General features: G+C 40.4%; 3 protein-coding genes across 3 annotated transcripts; 1 reads left to right on the top strand and 2 right to left on the bottom strand.

Annotated features, from left to right (window-relative positions):
- Positions 1 to 1,219: 1,219 nt before the first annotated feature.
- selp (selectin P) lies at positions 1,220 to 16,753 on the bottom strand. Its single transcript, XM_080032824.1, has 26 exons — positions 16,678 to 16,753; positions 16,470 to 16,548; positions 15,951 to 16,355; positions 15,663 to 15,767; positions 15,141 to 15,332; positions 14,791 to 14,982; positions 14,472 to 14,660; positions 14,160 to 14,345; positions 13,858 to 14,064; positions 13,529 to 13,708; positions 13,290 to 13,419; positions 13,164 to 13,191; positions 6,864 to 6,942; positions 6,165 to 6,536; positions 5,869 to 5,976; positions 5,602 to 5,787; positions 5,308 to 5,499; positions 4,473 to 4,658; positions 4,201 to 4,386; positions 3,809 to 3,994; positions 3,513 to 3,698; positions 3,002 to 3,187; positions 2,592 to 2,780; positions 2,321 to 2,509; positions 1,608 to 1,730; positions 1,220 to 1,503 (listed from the first exon to the last, which is right to left on the bottom strand). Exons 1-26 carry the CDS (start codon positions 16,678 to 16,680, stop codon positions 1,439 to 1,441), a joined length of 4,329 nt encoding a protein of 1,442 aa, XP_079888950.1. The 5' UTR covers positions 16,681 to 16,753; the 3' UTR covers positions 1,220 to 1,438.
- LOC307254587 (L-selectin-like) lies at positions 7,492 to 10,175 on the bottom strand. The gene is made up of 8 exons (XM_080033026.1): positions 10,095 to 10,175; positions 9,920 to 9,974; positions 9,368 to 9,763; positions 9,172 to 9,282; positions 8,376 to 8,555; positions 8,064 to 8,156; positions 7,937 to 7,958; positions 7,492 to 7,763 (listed from the first exon to the last, which is right to left on the bottom strand). The coding sequence occupies exons 2-8, from the start codon at positions 9,942 to 9,944 to the stop codon at positions 7,727 to 7,729; spliced, it is 864 nt and encodes a 287-aa protein (XP_079889152.1). The 5' UTR covers positions 9,945 to 9,974; positions 10,095 to 10,175; the 3' UTR covers positions 7,492 to 7,726.
- Positions 16,754 to 19,049: 2,296 nt separating the features above from the next.
- LOC307254588 (14 kDa phosphohistidine phosphatase) lies at positions 19,050 to 20,048 on the top strand. The gene is made up of 3 exons (XM_080033027.1): positions 19,050 to 19,289; positions 19,614 to 19,738; positions 19,839 to 20,048. Exons 1-3 carry the CDS (start codon positions 19,070 to 19,072, stop codon positions 19,929 to 19,931), a joined length of 438 nt encoding a protein of 145 aa, XP_079889153.1. The 5' UTR covers positions 19,050 to 19,069; the 3' UTR covers positions 19,932 to 20,048.
- Positions 20,049 to 23,287: the final 3,239 nt, after the last annotated feature.

The following is a 23,287-nucleotide window of genomic DNA, read 5'->3' as shown; positions in this document are numbered from 1 at the left end:
GAACAATCTAACTGTCTGTCACCAAGGAATGCCTCTGCCAACCAGAGCTGAAGAAGTGTGCAGCAGAGTGTGTGTTTCTTTGAGTCTTAATATCTATGTCTGTATCTGCTCTAAGTGTGTGCGCTTGCATGGCATGCCGCATGAGTGCACGCTCATGTGTGAAGAGAAACAACACTCTTTGTTGTAGGAACCGAAGGAATCATAATGTGTTTCCTTGTATTTCCTTGCATCTTTAGAGGTAGATAAAGGGAGAAGAGCCAGACGTAAATATCAGGGAAGGAAGCCAAGGTGTTCACCTGCGGGGCCTTTTCCCTTCGAGTCTGGCACACACATATATGGCTGCCAGCAGCAGTGGGTGGGATGAGAAAAATAATCAAAGTGTGATCATACGGTCACAGCGGGTAGCAATAACCTCATTATTATTCTGATGGTAGCCAAACAGTTTCCTGTCAACAGTTCGGTTATTTATTGCACCCTTCATGCCAACCATGAGCCACAAACCCTCTGTCTTTTAACCGCTATAATTGGCTTCATGCTGTTGCAGCGCCAAGACAGATGCACACGCTTAGCTGAAGGGATAGTCTATTGGCCAATTGCAGCACATATTTAAAGTCGGGGGGCATACTTTTGGCACAGATACACAGGGATGGTTCTATACAGCAGATACAGCCATACGAACAATAGAAAATTCATACTTAATGCAGCAAAGGATTTTCACCTAATTTGGTTATTACAAAATGTCAATCATTGCAAATTTTTTAACACAGTTCAGGGCGATTAAATTAAATATAGTGACGGCGGTATCATGTGGGATCGGTGCCCAGTGTGACAGTGTGACATAGATGAGACTGACAATAGATCACCTCTTCACCACTCAGTGACAGGAATATTATGGCAAGTAAATGTGCTAAACTGACCCTTTGCGGCAGTCCTCAAATCTCAAATTCACTTCCCCCAATCGACCCCACCATATTAGTTCTTATGGGGGATTGTCAAACGTGGGTCAATTCAGCTGCCATTCAGGGCACCAGCAGGATAAGGTCACTTTATACTGCACCATATCACACTAGCATTGTTGAAATAATGCCAACATTGGGGGAATTGGCAAAAAATAAACCATTCAAGGATTGTTGATAGTTTATTAACAATTGAGCAATATACAAGTAGGACACAAAGAAAAAAACTACACGCAAACTTTACTTCATGTATCATAGCATGCATGAATGAAACATCAGGGTTCTTTAAATACACAATATAAAGGTTTGCATACATAAATGTGCATGATTAGCAACATTCTATGGATTGGTAGTAAACTGAAATGTCGGTGAATGTGCATAACAAATTTTACTGTAATTTTTTGGTATCAGTATCGTACTATAAGCTACAAGCTTCATAGCAAGCATTGGGTTTTTGAAACAATTTGCTGCAAAAAAAAAAATCAAAATTCAAATGCTGGATTCTCTCGGACTCCCCACAGTGGTGCGTCAGACCTGATCGTGTTCGCTGCAAAGTCCAGAAATAAGGTGAGAGGATAGACTGTGAGTGCTACAACACTCTATATGTGGCTGTATGAAACTGCCCAGCATCATTACTGTTACTCTTCTCACCTTTTCTGTTAATTCTCATTATAATCAGCAAAGCCACTCCTATCAGGACAAGAAGCACAACAGCAGAGCCTGCTCCTACACCTGTATATATCAGCAAGGCAGTCCCCACTGGCACACCCTTCACTGGAACACATAAACAACACAGTTAACTATTTTTTTATTTATCAACTCTAACTCAACTATCTCAACAACTACTAGATGAATTACCATGAAGTTTTGTACACACATTCATGTTTCCCAAAGGATGAATCCTTATGATTCTGTTCTCCTCTAGTGCCACCATGAGGTGAGGTTTTGTGTTTTTTTTTAGTATGAAGTATCAACAACTAGCGGCTGGATTTCCACAGGGTAAATTCAAATCACTTTGGTGAACACTTAAAAGTTAGGTGTGTACTTTTTTCTAAGCTATTTTCTCATAACTGAATAAACAAACTTACATCATAGGAAAATTGGATCCCTGTAACACTTTTTGAAGTTAGAAAGCTACCTGACCCTAAAACAGCATAGTGTACATTTAACTTTCCTCTAGCACCACCATTAGGCTATCATTTGGTCAACATATAATGTCATCCAGTACCTGCAAAACGTCTGCCTCCGCTGTAGTATGTTTTTGATTATAAGCAAAAGTTAGAATGCTAATATGCTGGGACTTTGAACACTTTATACCTGCTTAATTTAGCATTGCTTTTGTAATCAATCAAAAGTGAAGTTACCTGTGCAGCTAGGTGGTCTGCCACTCCAAAACCCAGTGGAGGAGCAAAACAGCACCTGTGTTCCATTGAGGGAGAATCCCTCTTTACAGGTGAAAAGACACTGGGAGCCAAAGCTGAAGTTCCCCACAGGATGTGAGCAGTTCATGAACAGTGGTAAAGACAAGGCACGGATGGCCTCACACTGTACAGCTGAGATGCGGAAAGGACACAAATGTGAAATGACTTACGTTGGTAAGACTACCCTATAAGCTTGTGCGGCTGGGCTACTCACGCTGGCATGTGGGTAGACCCTGACTCCAGTGGCCCAAGTTGTTGCATGACATGGTTGGTGTTCCTCTCAGCCTGAATCCCTCATTGCATTTGAATTCACAGTGGGAGCCATAGCTGGAAGGGCAGTGTGGGTGGCTGCAGTTCATCCTCCCATGTTGTGGAGCATTGGCCAGTAGAGGGCATAAGCGTGCTGTAGATAACAAATCAACAAAAACATATTAGCATCAGCTGCAGCCCAAATAATCCTCATATTTTGAAACAAATCAGCAAAAAAGGGATATTTTCCATTAACCATTGATTAGACATGACAAGTTAATGACGTGGCTTTAAAAAAAAAATCATGATATAAATTATGGAGACATGTAAGTCCAAGGGCCAAGTGCTGCAGTCTCATATTATTTGATTTATTACCCAGACATTGGGGTATTTCTCCGCTCCACGTGCCCACAGAGGTGCACTCAGTGTCAGCAGTCCCATTCAGGTCAAAGCCGTCATCACAGGTGGATGTGCACCGAGAGCCAAAACTGAACTCTCCGTATGGATGAGAGCAGGATAAGGAGCCATGAGAGGGAGAGCTCAGAGTGGGACATCTCTTAACTGCAGGGGAACAGACAGAGGGAGAAAAGAGGAGATTCAAGGCCTTGAAGTGGTTAAGAATTGTAGGTATGTTATTGGACCCATTCAATTAGGAGTGCCTCTATGGATGATCATCAACAGATGTTACAAAGATTTATACTTTACCCAAGCAATGTGGGATTTCTGATATATATTTAAGCACTTAAGATGGTAAAGATAAAGTTATGCCACTCTAACCATTAAAAATTAAAAAGCTCATGTGATGGGTGTGAACAACAGAATGTCCTATGGCCTAATGGTGCAGAGGTTTCATTTTTTATTTTAAAAAAAAGTTCTTATATTTCACCCAAGCAACGAGGGATGTCTGTGCTCCACAAGCCCAGAGAGGTGCACTGAGTATCTGCAGTCCCATTCAGGTCAAAGCCGTCATCACAGGTGGATGTGCACAGAGAGCCAAAGCTGAACTCTCCATATGGATCAGAGCAGGATAAGGAGCCATGAGAGGCAGAGCTCAGAGTAGGACATCTTTTAGCTGCATGGCAAAGTGAACAGAGAGATCACCCAATAATATAACGTGAGAGCTTTATATTTTAAAATGATACCAGAAAATAAATTATGATTCACACATTTAATTTTTTTTACCCAAGCAAACCGGTGTGTCCGCACCCCACTTGCCCAGGGAGGTGCACTCAGTGACGGCTGACCCATTCAGTAGAAAGCCCTCGTCACAGGTTGTTGTGCATCGAGAACCAAAACTGAAGGAGCCATTTGGATCAGAACAGGAAAGGGAGCCATGAGGAGGAGAATGTATTAGATCACATCTCTTCACTGGAAAACAGAGACAATGGAGAGTTTTACATTAGTATGAAGTGATAAATATATTACAAATGTACCATGTATATGCCAAACTTGCCACTAAGCCACTGGCTGCCTAATTCAAGCTCAAGGAGCAATGAGTGCAGACTGTGCAGTATTTATTCGGATTGCATTTCATGCTTATTTATACATAAGCACTTAGTCATCTGGGGTCATACCCTGGCAAACAGGACGTGCATGACTCCAGTTGCCCTGTGGAGAACATTTCGTCAGGTTTGTGCCAATCAGATCAAATCCATGGTCACATTGCACGGTGCACGTTGAGCCATAGCTGTACTCTCCTAGGGGGTCTTGACATTGCATAGATGCATTGGGTGGAGTCTTTAGACTGTTGCACCTTACCACTTGAGGAGAAAAAAGACACATTGAATTATCATTTTTTTTAAGATACTTGTATTTCTTTCAGGGAGTCATTCTTCCTCTGACCCACCTGTGCAGGTAGGTATGGGTTTGCTCCAATGTCCAGAGGCCTGACAGGCGAGGGCGTTGTCTCCGTTCAGGTGGTAGCCTTCCTGGCAGCTGAAGCTGCACCGTGAGCCAAAAGAGAAAGGCTCCATAGCGTCCAAACATGACATGTTGCCCGTAACAGGAAACAAAATGGGGGAGCACTTTTTCCCTGCGGCAGATACAGATCTCTATCACACATAAAAACCTCACTCAATTGAAATCAATGCTCTTACGAAATACGTTTAGTTCATGACTCCACTTTCAAAAACATACCATGAGCAAGAGGATGGTGGTATGAATAACCTCTCTGACATTATTTACAGTCAAGGGAAACAGCGTCTGTCTGTCGGCTCACCCACATCAAATCACAATGTTGTTTTCGCAATGCAGAAGTAAATGAGTGTGAAGTAAAGTGAGGACAGGAGTGACCTGATTCAGATCTGCCGTGCAGTCTGGACAGGATGTGACTACACACCGAGGCAAGCAAAGTGTTAGTAACAAGGTGGACGTCACAGGGGTTTAGTACATGAAGGCATGCAAAAAATATTCAGTTATATTATTTCATACCTTATTATCTTTACCTTGCTGTCCTTTACCAATCTCTCTATGTCTATGCGGTTCTGACATGTTACAACATGGATTTTGTTGGTTTGATTGTAGGTGGGGTAAACTGCAAATAAATTGCCCTTATTGGGATCAATAAAGTTGTCTAATCTAATCTGACATTAAATTATTACATTAAAAAAACCCATTATTGATATAGTTTACAAGGCACGGTCTATTTTTTTAACATTCAAAGGCAATGACAATGACTTTACTTGAGCATGCTGGAACACTGGCCGTCCACTGGCCGCTGTGGTCACAATGTATCCGGTCCAGTGCACTGGGCTCATAGCCTTCATCACACGTGAGATCACAGGTGGAGTTGTAGCTGTAAGGTGCAATGGGGTGGCTGCAGTTCAAACTACCTGCATCGACGTTGGTGTAGTTCAGCACTGGACACTGTTCAACTTACAGTAAGATAAACAGAGAGAAAGATCATCTGTCATTGCCACTTGGACATCTTAAGTGACTATGGACATTGACATTGTTGATATTCAGTTGGCATATACCTTGACACAGAGGAACCGGGTGGTTCCAGCTTCCATTGGCTTGGCAAAGTAGTTGGGGCCCGCCTACCAACTGAAAGCCAAGATCACAGTAGAAATGGCAGGAAGAGTTGAAACGATTGGACCCATAGGGGTGGAAACAGTAGTGGGAACCTTGTCCTGGATCCAGCAAGGGTGTGCATGCAATTGCTGAGAAAAAAAAATTGTTTTCCCCACTCCTCACAGAAAGAGGTCACGGCTGCTTTAAATATATTATGACAATGTCCTCACCCTCCTTACAGCCTGTCCCAAGGAAACCAGGATGGCACTGGCAGGTAAAGTCCCCTATGGTCTCCACACAGTCGGCATGGGGACTGCAGGAATCCTGTGTACATGAGGCTAAATACACACACACACACACACACACACACACACACACACACACACACACACACACACACACACACACACACACACACACACACACACACACACACACACACACACACACACACAGATCTCACATGCTATAACAAGTCGACCGTAGTCAGTAAAGGTGTCCGTCTAAATAAAGACAAGTTATTTACCAGCATAACAGGCGGTTCCCTTTTTCTTGCGACAGTTCTCATTGTTCCACTTGGCTGTTTCTGTGCCCCTCTTGATGTACATCTCCACACAGTCCTGACCCGCTATGTCATCTGGCTCCTCTGGCGCCCAATTCTGAGCCTTTTCGGGAACTTTCCTGTTGGTCGATGGCCAGATCCACCCTTCACCCTCTTTGCGAATGCCTATCCAGTAATACTTTGGGTTGAATGGCAGCAGATGGTTCAGATAGTCACTTTCCGCCTGGTTCTGGATGGACACCATGTCTGTAAAGTGCTGCTGGCACCACTGGCGGGCCTCAAACCATCTGCGGTTTGAACCGATGCTGTGGTTGTAGGTCCATGCCTGTGCACCTCCTTAAAATAGGTATATGAAATAGATAGATAGATAGATAGATAGATAGATAGATAGATAGATAGATAGATAGATAGATAGATAGATAGATAGATAGATAGATAGATAGATAGATAGATAGATAGATAGATAGATAGATAGATAGATAGATAGATAGATAGATAGATAGATAGATAGATAGATAGATAGATAGATAGATAGATAGATAGATAGATAGATAGATAGATAGATAGATAGATAGATAGATAGATAGATAGAGTCTTACGGTTGAATCAAGAAACAAACATGGTTTTGAAAAGGTTTGAGCCTGTAAGATTATGCAGACCTACCTTGCGCAAATACAATGAATGCAGTTATCAGCACCCTCTGATGCAGGCTCTGTTTAGTACCAACTGATAATCGAAACATCTGAAATAAATAGAGCATTTATTTTTCATAATGTCATTTGAGTGTAAATGTAAAGTATATATTAAGGCATGTATGAGAGTGCATACCACTTGTACTGATATTTCTCAGGTCTTACCGTTTGAGCTGTCTTCAGTCAGTCTTCTAGTCGTTGCATTTACCCCGTTTTGCTGAAGATGGATGACTAAATGGTATTAATTGTCCTTCAGGGAATGAGTCAATGACCAATTTTGAAATATCACCGCAACCGGAAGGGCACCACTGTACCACCCATAAAACGCCCTGGGAACACAAGCACACACACACACACACACACACACACACACTCACACACACACACACACATAGAGAGCGAGACCCAGAAATGGATGCACACACACACACACACACACACACACACACACACACACACACACACACACACACACACACACACACACACACACACACACACACACACACACACACGCACACACTCACAAAAACCTTTATACATTTGTATTTTATTTAATCAAATTGACAGTTTGCCTAAACTGTAGAACTCTTAAGTACATGCCATGAGTACATTTACATGACCTGATAATACAGTAAACCATCACATACACACTTAATATTCATGCAATATATCCAAATCAAGCTTTATCTCGCAATTCATTAAACAAAACGCTAAGCTTGCTGATGCCTACTAGTGTATATACTGTATACTCAAAAGAAGTAGAAAAAAATAAAGTAACTGCATTTGGGTCATTAAATATCTATTTTAATAAGACATAAATGAGGTTGCACTTCATCCCTGTGGCTGACACGTCACTTCTTCAGGCTGCCTATGAAGAACAAGCAGGGAGACATTATAGGGACACACACACATGCATTTTAACTGACAGAAGCAATATACTTTCTTTTTTTAAAGCAATAATCTCAAACATTTCAGTCACTTTCAAACAGTGAATGTGCATGGGTGGAGCTGCTTTATGGACAAGTACATTTCGACACTGACCTTCCTTGGGCAAGTTTCTTTCCTGTGAGAAAGTAACAGACAAACGATTCACTACTGAGGTCTGTTGCAATAACATTGCATTGCATCCCTATTTTTTTTACATGAAATGTTATTGAGAAACACTAACTTTTTCTGTGCTTCATGCAGCAAAAACAGCAGCAGCAGAAGATGGTTGAGAATGCTCCACACCCAACTAAAGCCAACAGAGCCAGTTTATAGCCTGCATGGGGGGGGGGGGGGGGGGGGGGAACACAGGGATGTTTTATCTATAATAATAAAGAGTTTATTTCGGAAGCACCTTTCAAGAGGATGTGTAACAAAGTGTTAAAAACAGAGCAGCAGCAGACAATACATGCAACAAGAGAAACAGTATAATGATATATGATCTGCCTTTTGTTTTTGATGTATTTATCCTTTGAGACAGACAACAAATAATTACTTGTACAAATAGGTCTCGGGCCATTCCAGATCCCGGGGTTCTCACAGGTGACAGTGGGCAAGCCTATCATCAGGAAGCCTGGGTTGCATTTAAAGCGACAGGTCGAATTGGATGTCAGGTTTCCTCCCGAGCAGCGCAGGTATCCGTTATCAGGCTGAGACAGAGGGGGGCATTCCAGAGCTAGGGTCACAAACAGATCCATGTTTAGCCAGAGATACAGTTATGTAACATCCATCGCGTACTTTTTTTTTTTTTAGCATTTTCCTCAGTATTTTGATCCTCAGCATGGTCTCAGGAAAACGAGGAAACTGACTCAGGGCTTACGCTGACCAGGTTAAAATTCTGTGAAACATACAGTTTACTTTTTCTTGAAGAAAGTGCAGTATTAGAGAGTGAACTATGCAGGGGGATATCCTGTCGAGGCCGGGGGGAACAGTGAAAAGTCGATGAATGATGGTTTGTTATGTAATATGAATGTTCTGCAGCCTGATCTTGCAGACTGTGGTTGTTTTCATGTAGCCTACTGTTTGTCTAGAAAACAAAAAACAAGTTGTCTGGCACAATAAAATTAAAATAAAAGGCTTCCAAGAGGACAGGAGCCCTGTACAAGTATGAAAACGGTCATCTTTATCATTGTAGACTGTATCATTACAGTGACCAAAAACAGTTTCAATGTACATACGTGTACAGGTAAGAATTGCTTCGAATGCATTCAAGAGTGTGTACCTATACCCTTTGAATAATCATCACCTGCAACAATAATTGGTGACTTTATTTCAGAGACAGCTCTCCTCACCTGTTTCTGTTTGACACCTGTCTCCTTCAAAGCCAGGTTCACAGAGGCAGGTTATGTTGTCCATGGTCTCCAAGCATCTTCCTTTGTTACATGATGTCACGTTACATTGGGCTGTTGAGAAGAAGTGAAATACTAAATCAACCTCTAACACCTTTGAAACCATAACAACCTTTAAACACATTCAGCTGTACCATACCTTTATAACAAGCAGGGTATTTTTGTATGGCGCATTTCTCATCATTCCACTTGCCACGGTTGCCACCTTTGTTGACATAGATCTCTACACAGAACTCATTGCTATGGTTGTTGTTGGGCTCGTTTGCTGCCCATGACTGCTCACTGATCCACGTGCTGTTATTCCCAACCCAGGTCCAGTTTTCATTCTTGTGTTTCTTAGTGATTCCAATCCAAAAGTATGGAGCCTTGCGCTTGGTTGGCAGCAGTGAGACCAGATAGTCATTCTCTTTCTGGTTTTGGATGACCACCATGTCTGTGTAATTGGTTTGGCACCATTGCCTGGCCTGGGTCCAGTTCATTGTCTTGTTTGAATAATGGTAGGTCCAGCCCAAGGTCGTCTCGGCCAAGGTGCTACCTGAAATATAATGTTTGAAAGAGAAAGGTGAAGGAAAATTCGATTGTGAGAATTCATCATTCTTTGGAAAAGAGTTCATGCACAATGTTACGTCTCACATCACGAGATGCAATCGAATACACATTTTTGCTTTTGCTGTTCTAAACTAATACTCACAGAGGAGGAGTAATGTCCACTTCATTTTCAAGAGTGACCCACAAAAGCCTGTAGTCTGTCCAAATAAATAAATACAATTAAAATTCACATCAAAAATCATCAAAAATACAAAGGATTTTCTTACTTACCTAGAATCCATATTTTGATATATGAATTTGTTTTTTAATAAGCTCACCTCTAAAGCAAAATCCTTGTTTTTCTGATCATATAAAAAAAGAAAAATCAAACACTATTCCACAGCAGTACTGTAAGTGAATGTTAGTTTGCTGAAAACAGGGGCAAGTGTCCACCTTTTATATTTCTCCTCAGCTATTCAGTACAACATTATCATATAATACCTGGATGTTTACTTTACAGAGTAAATGCGAGTGATGAATGATTGACTGAACGACAGCCTGAATTACTTATACAGGCCTCTTGGGAAATAATGTCACCTGTTTCTGGTAAACGTGGGACCAGGGGCGCATGGGGGGGAAAAAATCTATAAAAGGAAATAAAAAACAATGGAAAACTGTGAGCTTCACAGTTGAACCTGGGAGCCAACACAAATAAATACCATGTAGAAAACAAGTGATAATATTTCAATGACACGCGAGGAACCTGAACGCTTTTTTCAGTCGATGTATTTCATCATGAGTCATGACCTTTACTGAGAGAACACATTGGTCTTTTTAAATCTTCGTCACTTTTGAATTATTGACTTGTGACGCCTTCCAGTATCGCAGTAGCCAGTAGTATTTTTGGGACACTGCTTTTCTGCATCCTTTTAGCAAATTAAAGCCAGACAGACTAATGCCCAAGCTGTCACCTTAGGTCTGATGTAAGCTGCAGCACTGTTTGGGGTTACTGCTGAAATGCTGACACAGAAGACTCTCAATTTGGTGAAACAAACGATGGTGATGATCTGCAAAACAGATTAGCCCAGCAGCATAGCCCTTCCTCCCTCGCACTGTTATTCTAACATTTGTCTCTGTCACGACCATTGTGATGGAGGTCACACAGAGAGACAAAAGGTCTGTATTTTCTTTTTAAAAACAGGTTCTTCTTGGACCTGAGAGAAACAAAAACAAAATGCTATCCTCCTGCAATGTCAGCATAATTATCCCAGTGCCAAGCGTCATACAGTGTGTGCTGGGTTGAACATTTGAGTGTTCATATTTTTAAAAGGCAAACTCAAGACCTGTACCGTTTAAGTTATTAATTTATTGACATTTTTATTTATTTGTTAATTTATTACTTCTATGATTATCTAGGCTTTTAATAGAATGCTGTTTGTTTAACTTTATTTATATATCTTGTTCTACTTGCTCATAGTTTATCCTTTTATTTGGTATTCTATTTGTATTGATTTGACTTATTCCTAGTATTTATTTAGTTATTTACTCTATAGTCTATTTATTTTTAACTTCCACTTTTAACACTGATTTTACATCAACTGCTGGGGGTTCAGTCTCTGTGGTTTCTCCAAGATTTTCTGCAACAGTTTTTCTTCTGTTCCTGTATTTTATCAGTTCCTGTCTTATGGAGTTTGTGCTATAATTAAATGTTTTTATTACAGTTTTTCTCAGTTGCTTTGGTGCTTTTCTCAGATCAGAATGAAAATTCTCATAACTATTAGTTCAACCGCCGCAACATTTAGTAATTTGAGCACTTCATAGTAGCAATTTCTCCTTCCTCTGAGCAAATTGCAAATGCTTTTGGACATGTATCAGTTGCTTTCATACAATTCTCTGCTGTTTTATAACATTGTCATTTGCTTATCTCATGTCAGTCAAAATGAACTATACTTATGGATGCTGAATAGTCGTTCCCAATAAAACTACTAGTCTTCATTTCATTGCTTGAGTCATTACATACAAAATTGTTGAACTAGTTATCAAATTCTGTCAAGCAAATTTTATACCTTTTCTTTATCATAGATACTTTCCTCGCTGCATTGCAAGGGATAATATCCGTTGTGATGTAGATGAAAATATGTGCCCAGACAGACAGGAACGTCTGGATGTGCCAGAATGATTTACCTATATATGTTCAGTTACAATATGTCCTGTTATATTGTTCACATTTGTGCACAGCTCTACCAAAAGGGTGTTTTTTTATGTTTGTTCTAAATAAGTGACTGAAGTGTATTTTTCTTTTGCACAATGCTGTAGAATTGCAAAGAGCATATACAGTAAAAATGTGAAACATACGTATTCAGTGTCTTGTACTCACTTACTCCCCTAACTACAGCAATGTGTAACTTTACTGTAGTTTTCAAATGGCTGTACAAGTAGTGTATAGTGCTGTCTTGAGCATTTTCAGGTAGTGTCACCGAGTTCTGACCTTTTTTTTGCATTGGAAAACACTGAGAGAATAAACTGTCATAATGAAAACATGACAAAGTAATTTGACTATCTTGTTCATAAACAATGGTGTCAAGACTTCTCATTTTGATGACACTGGCAGTTTCATTGACATGAATACTTGCTTTTGAGGAATAGACTATCCATTTTGAGCAAGTGACGTACTTTTGCAGGTTATCCACTAGGATTTGCAGTTTGCACTAATTGTTTTGAGTGGGGGTGGCTATTATTTTATTATGTAGAGTAAATTTTATTTGATTGAAAAGTGCTCTATAAATATTTGATTTGATTTGTAATGGTGGATGTGTGTGGTGACATGACTGACCATATTCATTAATACGGACAGTGGATAATGGTCATAGCAGATCCAAAAAAGAAGGAAATGAAAGAAACCCAAAAGCAAATCATGGTTTGAATTTTTATTAGGAATATAATTCAGCACTACTTTAAACATACACAAATATCAAAATAATATTTCAATAAATAGTACATAAATAATGAAATCCGTACAATTATTCACAGTTCTGCAATGACAATGGCTATCTACCCACCATGTTAAGTAACGTTTCAAAATAATACGAATAGAGCCACTTTTCCAGCATATTCATGAAGCTGTAGAACAACGTGTTCAATAAATAAAAAAACTCCCCTTGGGAGCAAATGTCATTTCAGAGCAAGTCATGAAATTCCACAAATTATAATAATCATAATGGTATTGGTAGCTTTGACATGGTGAGTTGTCCTCTTCACACGTTTTATGTTTATCTGAAATAGTCATATTGTTCTCCTTACTATGACGGTTGATTCACATACAATTATGTACATATATATACAATTGTCCTAAGTTGTCTCTTAAGAGCTGTGTTCTATATGAGGCTGTCAATGCTGTTTTTGTAGACCTGTGGAGGGTCCTCTATGTCGGAGTTGCTGTAAGAAAACACAAAAAGAAAAGGATGAGCACTGCAATTATACACAATTATTTAAAATAAAATAAAAAAAGAGAGAAATGAGATAACCTGTCTTACCTGCTCAACTCAAACTTGGTGGCTTTCTGCTTTAGCTTTTTCAGGACCCACATAGCCACCGACAGACCAGACAAAAGAGTGCCCCCTGTTGCTACACCAGCAGCAATGGCAGTAATTGGCAACGAGGGAGCTGCGAAAACATTTTCAAATGTGATCATCATTTTTCCCATTTGAACTCAAACATGTTTTTGTTATTATCTTGTTTTTACACTTCATCTGACATTTGTCCCTTTTTTTACCTTGGCAGGTGGGTGTCCCTTCAGTCCAATTGCCATGACGATCACAGGTCAGCAGCTCATGCCCTTCTAGTGAGTAATCTTGATTGCAGGTGAAGGAGCACTGTGAGTTATAAACTTGCTCATCGTTTGAGCAGTTCATGCGACCGCTTTCAGGAGCCTCCAGCAACGGACATCTCACGGCTGCGGGGGAAAAAAAGGAAGAATTTAAATGTTAACCATGATATATATTGATAAAGGAGATCCCATTCTAGTGAGGTATCAGTAACCCACTGCCTCAAAACCATTGAGCATGAACATAACGATGAAACAGGCATGACGTGTGTGTATACCTGTGCAAGTTGGTGACGTGGAGGTCCAGCGGCCTGGATGTGCACACTCCATGCTGAGTTTCCCTTGCAGCTCAAAGCCTTCATCACAGCTAAAAGTGCAGACCATGCCACGTGGATGGGGGGTCACGGTAGAAACATGTGAGGACAGAGAAGGGCTGCAGCTGATCTGGGCATTTGTTGGAATCTCAGGGGCAGGACATCCTATTGCTAAAAAGGAGAAAAAATAAGAAATTAGATGTCAGTACATCATACTTAATGTAAGTACAAATAGTAAAAAGAATTGTCTCGATATACCACCATACCTGTGCAGGTGGGTATGGCTGTACTCCAATGTCCTCCCTCGGAACACTGAACGGTGTGTGCCCCCTGTAGTTCAAAGCCTGCTTCACAGCTGAAGCTGCAGGTGGAACTGAGCCACAGTTCAGTCAGAGGTTGGCTGCACTGTGTGATCAGGTGAGCTTCTCCCTCTGGATTCTGGCAGGTGATGGCTAAAACAGGAAAATAAGTCAAGAAAAGTATATTTAGTATTGTGTATCTTGAAGGCACTCCACCCAAGAAAGCTCTTCTTATTGGACAGAAGGTGGAAGGATTAGATTCAAGAGGTGCGCTCTCACCTTCACAGCGAGGCATCCTCTCACTCCACTCTGCTGCCGATGTGCACGTCGCCTCGCTCAGCCCCACCAGGTTGTAGCCGGGGTCGCAGCTGAAGGTGCAGGTGTCTCCGTAGCTGAAGCGCACATCTGCATCGTCCCCACAGCTGACAAGGCCATTCTCTAGCTCTCTGAGAGCAGGGCATTGGACAGCTGCAAAACACAGTGAGGAAAGAGGGAGAGGTCAACAGTTTCCTTTTTTGTAAAACATCATATTGCTTTTTCTCCTCATAATCAGAGGCCGAATTATAAAGTGCAAGCAAATAAAACAGGTGGGTCGTACCGACACAAAATGGCTTCGAAGAATTCCAATGTCCTGATGCTTCACACTGCAGAGTGTTGGACGGGGAACCAGCCAGCACATACCCTTCATCGCAGCGGTACGAACAGGTGGACTGGTAGCTGGAGGGGCCCAGGGGATCTGAGCACTTCATGGAGCCTCTTTCTGGAGGAGACAGCTCCTGACACTGAACCACTGTGGACGAAAGGACCATCAGAAAACAAAATTACATCAGGCCTCATCACTGTAATAACAATATTTAGCTGCTCTGAATGTTATCACTTGAAATCATGGTCATGTTAATGGTCAATTTAATATTTTTTTTCTCAGGTATGCAATACACTTCAACTCACAGTCACATGTAGGAGGCTGCTCCGACCAGGTTTCAGAGCCAGTGCATTTCAAGGGTCTCGGTGTACTCGGCTGATATCCTTCCTCGCACGAATACCGGCACGTGGAGTCGTAGGAGAAGTTTCCGTACTTGTGACTGCAGATTACATTTCCTTTGTAAGGGACGGTCACCTCCTCTTTGTTGCACTTAACAACTACCAACAAAGAAACACACAAGATAAGGTTAGATATCAGGTCCTGGCTGCAGGTGCCTTAACGGTGCTACGAGGAACTTTTCGATATTTCTGAAACAGTCTAATTTTTCATAAAAAATGACATGTAACAGCAAACGAGACCATCAGTGCAAAGATTGATATTTTAACATAGTCTTTCTTAATGCCTTTGTCATGGGTCCCTCACCCTGGAACTATAGCATAGTAAAAACACTACTGCTTTCGTCCAAAGCGGGTGCAAGAATGAACAAAAACTGAAACTTCCTCGGAGCACCTTTAACCTAAAGTACAGCGTCAGTATGTTTTTCTTACCTTCCTCACACTTGTCTCCGTAAAAGCCTTCAAAGCAAGCACACTTGTGGCTGTTGATGGTTTCTACACATTCTCCATAGAGGCACGAGTCATTCTTACAGGCAGCTAGGGAAACATAAAAAACGTCCATTTAGTTTTGAATGAGATGTTAATTGATATGATCGATGATAGATTTTTCTCTTAACTTTATTCTTACATGAAAACATTCCCTAATAATGAACTTAAATGCCAGAACTTAGGCGAGTTAAATGAGCAGCTCTTGTATCTCAACTCTGAACTTGTTCTCACCTGCATAGCACAGAGCGGTCTTCACCTTGCTGCACCTCTCGTCATTCCACTTGCCTGGCTGACTTTCACTTTTGATGTAAATTTCCACACAATCCTCGCCCGAGCCCTTACGCTTCGAACCCTTGCCGTTGTTTGGTTCATTCGGTGCCCAATTGGTTGCTTCTGCTGTCAGAGCCTTGTTGGTCCCCACCCAGGTCCAGATATTGTCGACCTTGCGGATCCCAATCCAATAGTAGGTGTCTTTCTTAGGCAGCTTGCTGTTGAGATGGGCGATCTCTGCCTGGTTTTGGATGGCCACCATGTCCGTGTAGTGCTCCTTGCACCAGTCTCTTGCTTGCTGCCAAGTCATGGTAGTGTTAGAGTAGTAGTAGGACCAGCACTCTACTCTGCTCCACATGCACAGCACTGAGGAGGGAGGAGAAAGTCAGGTATTAAATGGTAGGGTAACAAGGTTGAATGTAAGAAATAAATTAAAAAACTTAGTTATAAAAAATTTCTGTTTGCATTAGTTTTACATACTTGAGCAAAGAAAGGTCAAGCTGATCCATGAGGTAGAGGTCTTAGATCCACGGGTTGAAGGTAATCCAAAGCAGGAGTCCTGTAAAAATGATTCAAATTATATATTCAGATACATTGACACCATAGATGCATCATGGACCCCCAGGAAAAAGCACTGAGGAATTTGCACTAATGAGAAATGTATTCAAAGTGATACATCTACACTCACCATTTTCAGCTGTATGTGTAATAACCCTAGACAGAATATTCTTTAAGTTTTTCTTTAGTCTCAGCGCATCTAAGGATGAGATGACTGTGTTGCATGTGCCATAGTTTCTGCTTTTATACTCCTCCCCAGACTGCTCTGGTTTGTCTGGAAGCTCTCTTCCCACTCTGGCTTTTCCCTGGAAATTCCACCCACACACCCACCCACCTACCACTACTGACCCCATCCCACAGGGTTTCTCGGAAGCTTTCCCTCTCTCTTCCTCGCCTAAAAAAAAATCCTTTGTTTTAGGGGGATTTGTCTGTGAATATTATAAATATATTGTTGGTATTGATATTGTTGTCACCGGAAAGTAAGTATTAACTTGAGTACTGAATCTAAGTACGATTTGGGAGAAGGATATTTCTATTTTAAGCTACTTTGTACTTCTTTCTGGGGAAAATAACAAACTAAAACATTTGATGAACTTATGAAATATGATATTTGGGTATGTTTTTAATAGATTAACCTACACAGCAATATATAGTATTCAAGTATTCAGAAGTTGCGTCAGTAAAAACAGCTACGACATCAACATGCTGTTTACATTCATGCATCTCTAATAATAATTCAGTATTATAAATTATACAATAATTCAGTGAAAGGGGCTGTTTTATTTTTAAAAATGTGCTGCTAGGTACAATTTTCAGTGCAGAACTTTAGCTAATAGAGCATTTCATATAGTTGTGTTAGTACTTTAGAAAAACGGTATACAATATCCCTAAAATGTACTATACTGATTATGTACTAATGTGCCTAAAAGCTTGGCAAATTAGCAAATAAACAATAATTAGCACAACATAAGATAGTTTCCTGGGGAAGGGCACAATAACACACAGTGCACATTCTTTTGCAGTATACTTTGAAAGGCAACTGAGAAGGAAATTGCTGTGCTGAAAGCTGTGAAATACTGCAAGCTGATAAGAGTGAGTGTCTGAGAGAGAATTCGAGTGCCCTCCATATTCCCACAGTTTTTTGTGGATTCAATAGTTTAAATACTTCAAAAGAAATCAAATGCAGCACATATGAGACCCTTGTGTGTGTCCATTTATTCAGGTTAAAGCATAGTAATAGAAGTACGAAGTGTGCCAACAGAAAATCCATAGACTGACTGGAACCTGCTTTCACAGTCAAGAAAAAAAAGGAAAAATAATGGACATGTCCCGTCAAAGGATGTGCTCATCAAAAGAAGAAAGGAGGACAGTTCACAAATACTTTTTATGGTATTTTTTCTATGAGTGTCCAGGGACGGGAAATGTATGGTGCAGGAGCAGAGGCGCCTGCTGGCTGCCTGTGTTTCCGTAAGTGACAGTCCATATCCTTCCTTTCTGACCCGAAGTACTGGATAGTAGCCACGGTCGCTTGACACCTATTTACCTCCACCCCTTCCCCTAAAAACATTATATAAACTCTTCAATTAACTTAGAACAAAAGCAAGACCCAAGGGAGCAACTCAGCTTTGATCAGAACTTCCTAAACAGATGCTGATTCAGATGTGTGCTCTGATTGCAGTGAGCTGGTCAGTTATCAGGGGTCTCGCTTAGGGCCACAGCACACATCTATTCTTGTAATTCATCATGCATTTAAAAAAAGTGGGACTAGCAACCATAGCACAACATTACTGTTATAGACTATGTGTATAGATTGATAAAAACACCTACCACTTTGATTGATTGCACTTGACAGGACAGGAAAAAACAGGTTTAGTTGAAATCACAGAACATCAAAACAGGGATTAAACTCCACTGTTTGATTATCACACTGTCTTTATTTGTTGTGATAGAGCGGGAAAGGTTCTGTGACTGTCTCACCAACTTCTGAACTGTTTTGGCACAAAATGAAAGGCTGCGGGATGGATTCCTGGTTCAAGAGACGATACAGCAACCAGAGGTTCAAGCACGTATGGGCGAAAACCATCCATCCTGCTGTCTGCTTGAGGGTTCTTTAAACAACAACTTCATTCCACCACTTTCTACTCTGACCTCTGGCCTTCACGAAAGACACCAGCTGTTAATCTTCTCTGATGACAAGAAATGACAAATAAAGCAGAAACATATATTATTAAAGTGGGTGGAAAATAGGCGTGCCAACTTTAGACATAGCTGTTGATCTTTTCCCTTTCCATTAAACTGGGCTGGTCATAAGCTGCAGTCCACTGATAACTAAAATGTACTATATAACAGGATTTCTGTTGTTGGAGAGCTGTACAATTCAAGCAGTTCCCTCTTCCTGCCATAGGGGGGCGCCAACATGCGAGTTTGCTTGGTGCCATTTGCTGTGTGTGCAAATGGCCTGTCTCTTTAAAGACAGGAAATAGAAGTCCTGATCCGAATAAAGGCATTTGCGGCAACGCACCATGTTGCTGTCAGTCGTCGGTAGACCTCTGAACAGTCTGAGACTAGTCTCCGGTGCCGTGTTTAAAGCTACAGTCGCAATGGCAGACACTCTGGCTAAAATTCCCGAGGTTGAGATTGATCCAGAAGGAACCTTTAAGTACATACTGGTCAGAGTGAAAGTGAAAGATGGCGATTCTCATAAAGACATAGTCCGTGGCACAAAAAGTGCAGAGTACCACAGTAAGTTGATTAGGCTACTGTCGTTTGGCTCTGAGGAGCGTTAAGTGTGTCAGCTCAACACGAGTTTACGCAAATGTATTGCTGCATAAGCATGGACTGATTTGACCCTGCAAACACGTGCATATACTGCAAAATCAAGGCGGATGCAAAGCTTCCCTATCTTTTTAATATATGTATCAGGTGTGGTAGATTAGCCTACTGACAGTAAATGACTAGGGTTGCTAAATGCTTTAAACACTTTTGCTTTGCTTATTTGACTGCCCAGTAACTAAACCAGCTTGTATGTTACTTTCAAATGATGGAATGATTTGTATTTATTTCCAGATCATATATTCGAGAAGGTCAGTCCAGCTATGGAGGCTTTGGGGATGGAGTGTAAATGCCTTGGAGGAGGGAAGCTAGAGCACAACAGCCAAGAGAAAAAACTAAGGGTGTTTGGTGAATCAACTGTAAGTTATTTGGATCAGAAAGGCATTACGAGCTGAAACAAGTAGGTTACTCAGTCATATTGTAATCTGACAGTGTGGACACTTTCTCTTTCATTTGCAGGCGTTTGGAAAGGCTGACCATTCTGTGTCTGCAGATAAGCTGAAGAGTGCCTTCGCTGACTATGAGATCACCTGGTCTGACGACAAAAAATAGAGCGTAAACCAACATGCATCTCATTTCAATAGTCTGCCCATTCCCATAAAAGATCTTCACAAGGCAATGCTTTGAGTCTTCTGTACAACCACTGTTTGATTCAAATACACATTCACTTCATTCAACTGTTTCTGCTTCTGATTGCACAAGAAAGTGTTGAGCACTTTGCAATTTTTTTAACTTTTTTTTTATTGCTTTATCATTCAAAGTCATCCAAAGCATTACACATGTGGTATGAGCTCTGCTAAAGGCATTTCCCTTTAGAAATAAACAGCTTTAATCAGAGTTGAAGGCCAGGTGCCAAGCGTGAAGTCCATACAGGAAAGGGTGAGCAAGGGGGGAATCAATCACAAACGCATATCCTGTTACTCTGAGGGAAAGTTTCTTGTTTAAACTAACAGGAGCAGATAAGCTGGGCTGGGGGGCTTTTGTTATCATGGTTACACACTTTCATTTTTGGGCAAAGCTAAATAATGATAAACTTCAAACTGGATTCAACAATGATATGCCTACCAAATACAATAACACACGAAAGTGAAAAAGAATTAAGTCCAAAGAATCTGGGCCAGAATCACAAAATCTATTTTACAAAGGGAAACTACATGTGAAGCAACTGTGAGATCTAACGTTTTCCTTCTTGGAAAACATATCAAGAAAAACAAGACAAAAACGGAGTCTCAAATCAATACTTTTATTTTTAAGCAGGTTTATATTATTATCGTGAGAATGGACTAAATCAAGAAACGCTACACTGTAAAGAATGCTAACATTTACAAAGTGCAGTTGAGGCTGATGGGAATGTCATTATTTAACAATTTGGACAAATATACATTTTCATCTGATGATGGTGCTAGAGAAACAGTATACAATAAGTAAGTTAGTTACAAGAACTTATCCTGAGGGGGAACATTAATGTCTGAAGCAAATTGCATGACAATCCTCCACTTTTCTTAGAAAACCATTAAAGTGAACTTCAAGGTTGCTCCGGGGGAAATGCAGGGGATCACCAAAATGTTTCAGGTCGTAACCATGAAAGTCTGTACAGATACTTTGTGCCACACCATCCGGTTGTATAATTCAAAGGATGAGTGAACACTTTGACTTGCTTTTAGCGTTAGTCAAAGTCAGAGATCACCAAAGTTAGTAGGCCTCATCCTTATGGCTCAAACTTCTTCCATTTTAAATATATTTTGAATAGTCTGACCCCTCAGCTGATAAAATAAATAAAAACAAAGATATATACATTCTGCACAATTGCATTGTGGATATTTTGATCACAAAAAGGTTAAATTAAATGTCCAACACAATAAAGAGTTCTTGTTCATCTCTGATGATGTTGTCATTGTAATTAATCAACAGTGATGATTGACAATTAAAAGTTTTTTTTATATTGAATGCAGTTCAGGCAATTGTTTTATAGATCATAATTATATTCTTATCATTGTTTTTACTTTTCTGTACAGAAAGGTTTATTTGATCAACTTTATTCACTTTCATGGGTGACACATCAAGTGCAAACTATGGATAAATGTCTTGTTAATACATGATACCAATTGTAAACCTTTAACACATTTTGTTCCAGAAATCCACCCTGAATCCATTCTTCAACTTGGATCAGGATATTCCTGTGTTTTGGGATCAAATGTACACACAATCCTACTGAACAGTTTGGAACAATCCATCCTGGAGGTATAATCCAGATCAAAACCAAGACTGGATTATGTCATTTTCAGTTTCCCTTTTTTTCTTTTAAACCACACAAAAATGTGACACAACAACAACTGGGCCCTGGGGACCGCACATGTCTATACAACACTTTATAGCAGGGCTGTACAGTGCGACAGTTTTGATCGCATTTGCTACTGAAATTGATCACGTGCGATGATGAATACGAACCCATTAGCACTCGTGCGACAGCTTGCTAATGAGGAGAGGCTGTCTTTGAAACACAGAGGAGAGATGCACAACACTGCTTAGAGGGCTCTACATTAACACTGCGGGTAAATGAGTCTTAGGCAAGTAAGTTATTGAATCCACCCTCCACTTTGGCTGGTGAAAGATGTGTCCTCGGGATCTGTGCGGGTGCAGCGATTCTAGGTATAAAAACTTCACCAACGGCAATTACCGGAAGGAGACGGCACATTACCGCAGTTAAGTTAGCTCGTGTACAAACAGAACATTTCCTGTGCGCCTTCACATTAAAAGCCTGTTATTAGCCAAACGTGAGTTGACTTTTATTTTGAAGCCGGTAAGAACAGGAAGTTAGCGCTTTTTTCTAGCTTGAAAGGCAACTCATTCAGCTGCAGAGAGCAGTCAACAGTAGCCTAGTCTATTTACAAAGTTTTAAATAAGCCACTGAAAAGCTACTCCCAACACATTCACAACAACCTATTTAATTTATCCTAAATTGTACCAATATTTATACTTATTTATTTAATAGGCTATGTTTAATGTTTTAAAGTTTGGTTTTAATTAACAGAAGGACATTATAATAATAATTCTGAATCAGCAAAAAATTGCAATTGGCAGGTTAGATTCTTTTTTCTAAATTGCAATCAGTGCACCCCTATTAATTTTTCTACAATTATTACTGCACCCACTAGGATATCATATTAATTGTGAATCTCAAATGAGACCAGGATGACATGCTCAAAGGTAATTAGAGCAAAATGCAAGGGTTAAGGTTATGCAAGTTTTCAATCATAGCCTACTTTGTGTGCTACCAAATTTATTTTTGTGCTACTGAATTTTTTTGCTTGCTAGCACCAGTGCTACCACCTGAAAAAATAAGCGTACAGCCCTGCTTTATAGTAATTAATCCAGTGGTTCTTGTATTGTTTGAGTTTTTTTTAGATCAAAGTAGTGGGCAGATGAAGCATCTCTTAATGATCCATGCTAAAGTTAAAATGTTTGAATCTGTGTTCTCAGGAAGTCATGATACTAGAGATGAATTAATAAGCGAGACAGATTTGCATGCTTCTCTAAATCTTCAATAGGTCCCATGCCATTTCAATATCGAGTCTAAATCCTTTTCCTCTGGATTTTCCCACATGATGTTGACTGGCCCTTTAAAGTAACATGTTGAATTCTAGCAGTGCAGCACATTCCATTCGATTACTTTTTTTTCCTGCCTGTGACTCACGTTTATATGGTACATTTTAGAGAAACATTTTGAGAAAGAGTTGCGCTAGACCCTCTGACTACATGAACATAAATAGCTACCGTCGACAGACAGAGGAGAGCTCCGTTCCCCTTGACCCTCATCAGTAGACTTAACACTGATACTGATACTGACCGCATTCTGCCTGTTCCCCTGTGACCCCAAAACAAGAAAAAAAGAAAGACATCTTCCGCCT

The sequence above is a fragment of the Ammodytes marinus genome (assembly GCF_949987685.1).
Source record: "Ammodytes marinus genome assembly, chromosome: 8".
In the NCBI taxonomy this organism is placed as follows: Eukaryota; Metazoa; Chordata; class Actinopteri; order Uranoscopiformes; family Ammodytidae; genus Ammodytes; species Ammodytes marinus.
This window is presented reverse-complemented; position numbering and strand designations above follow the sequence as displayed.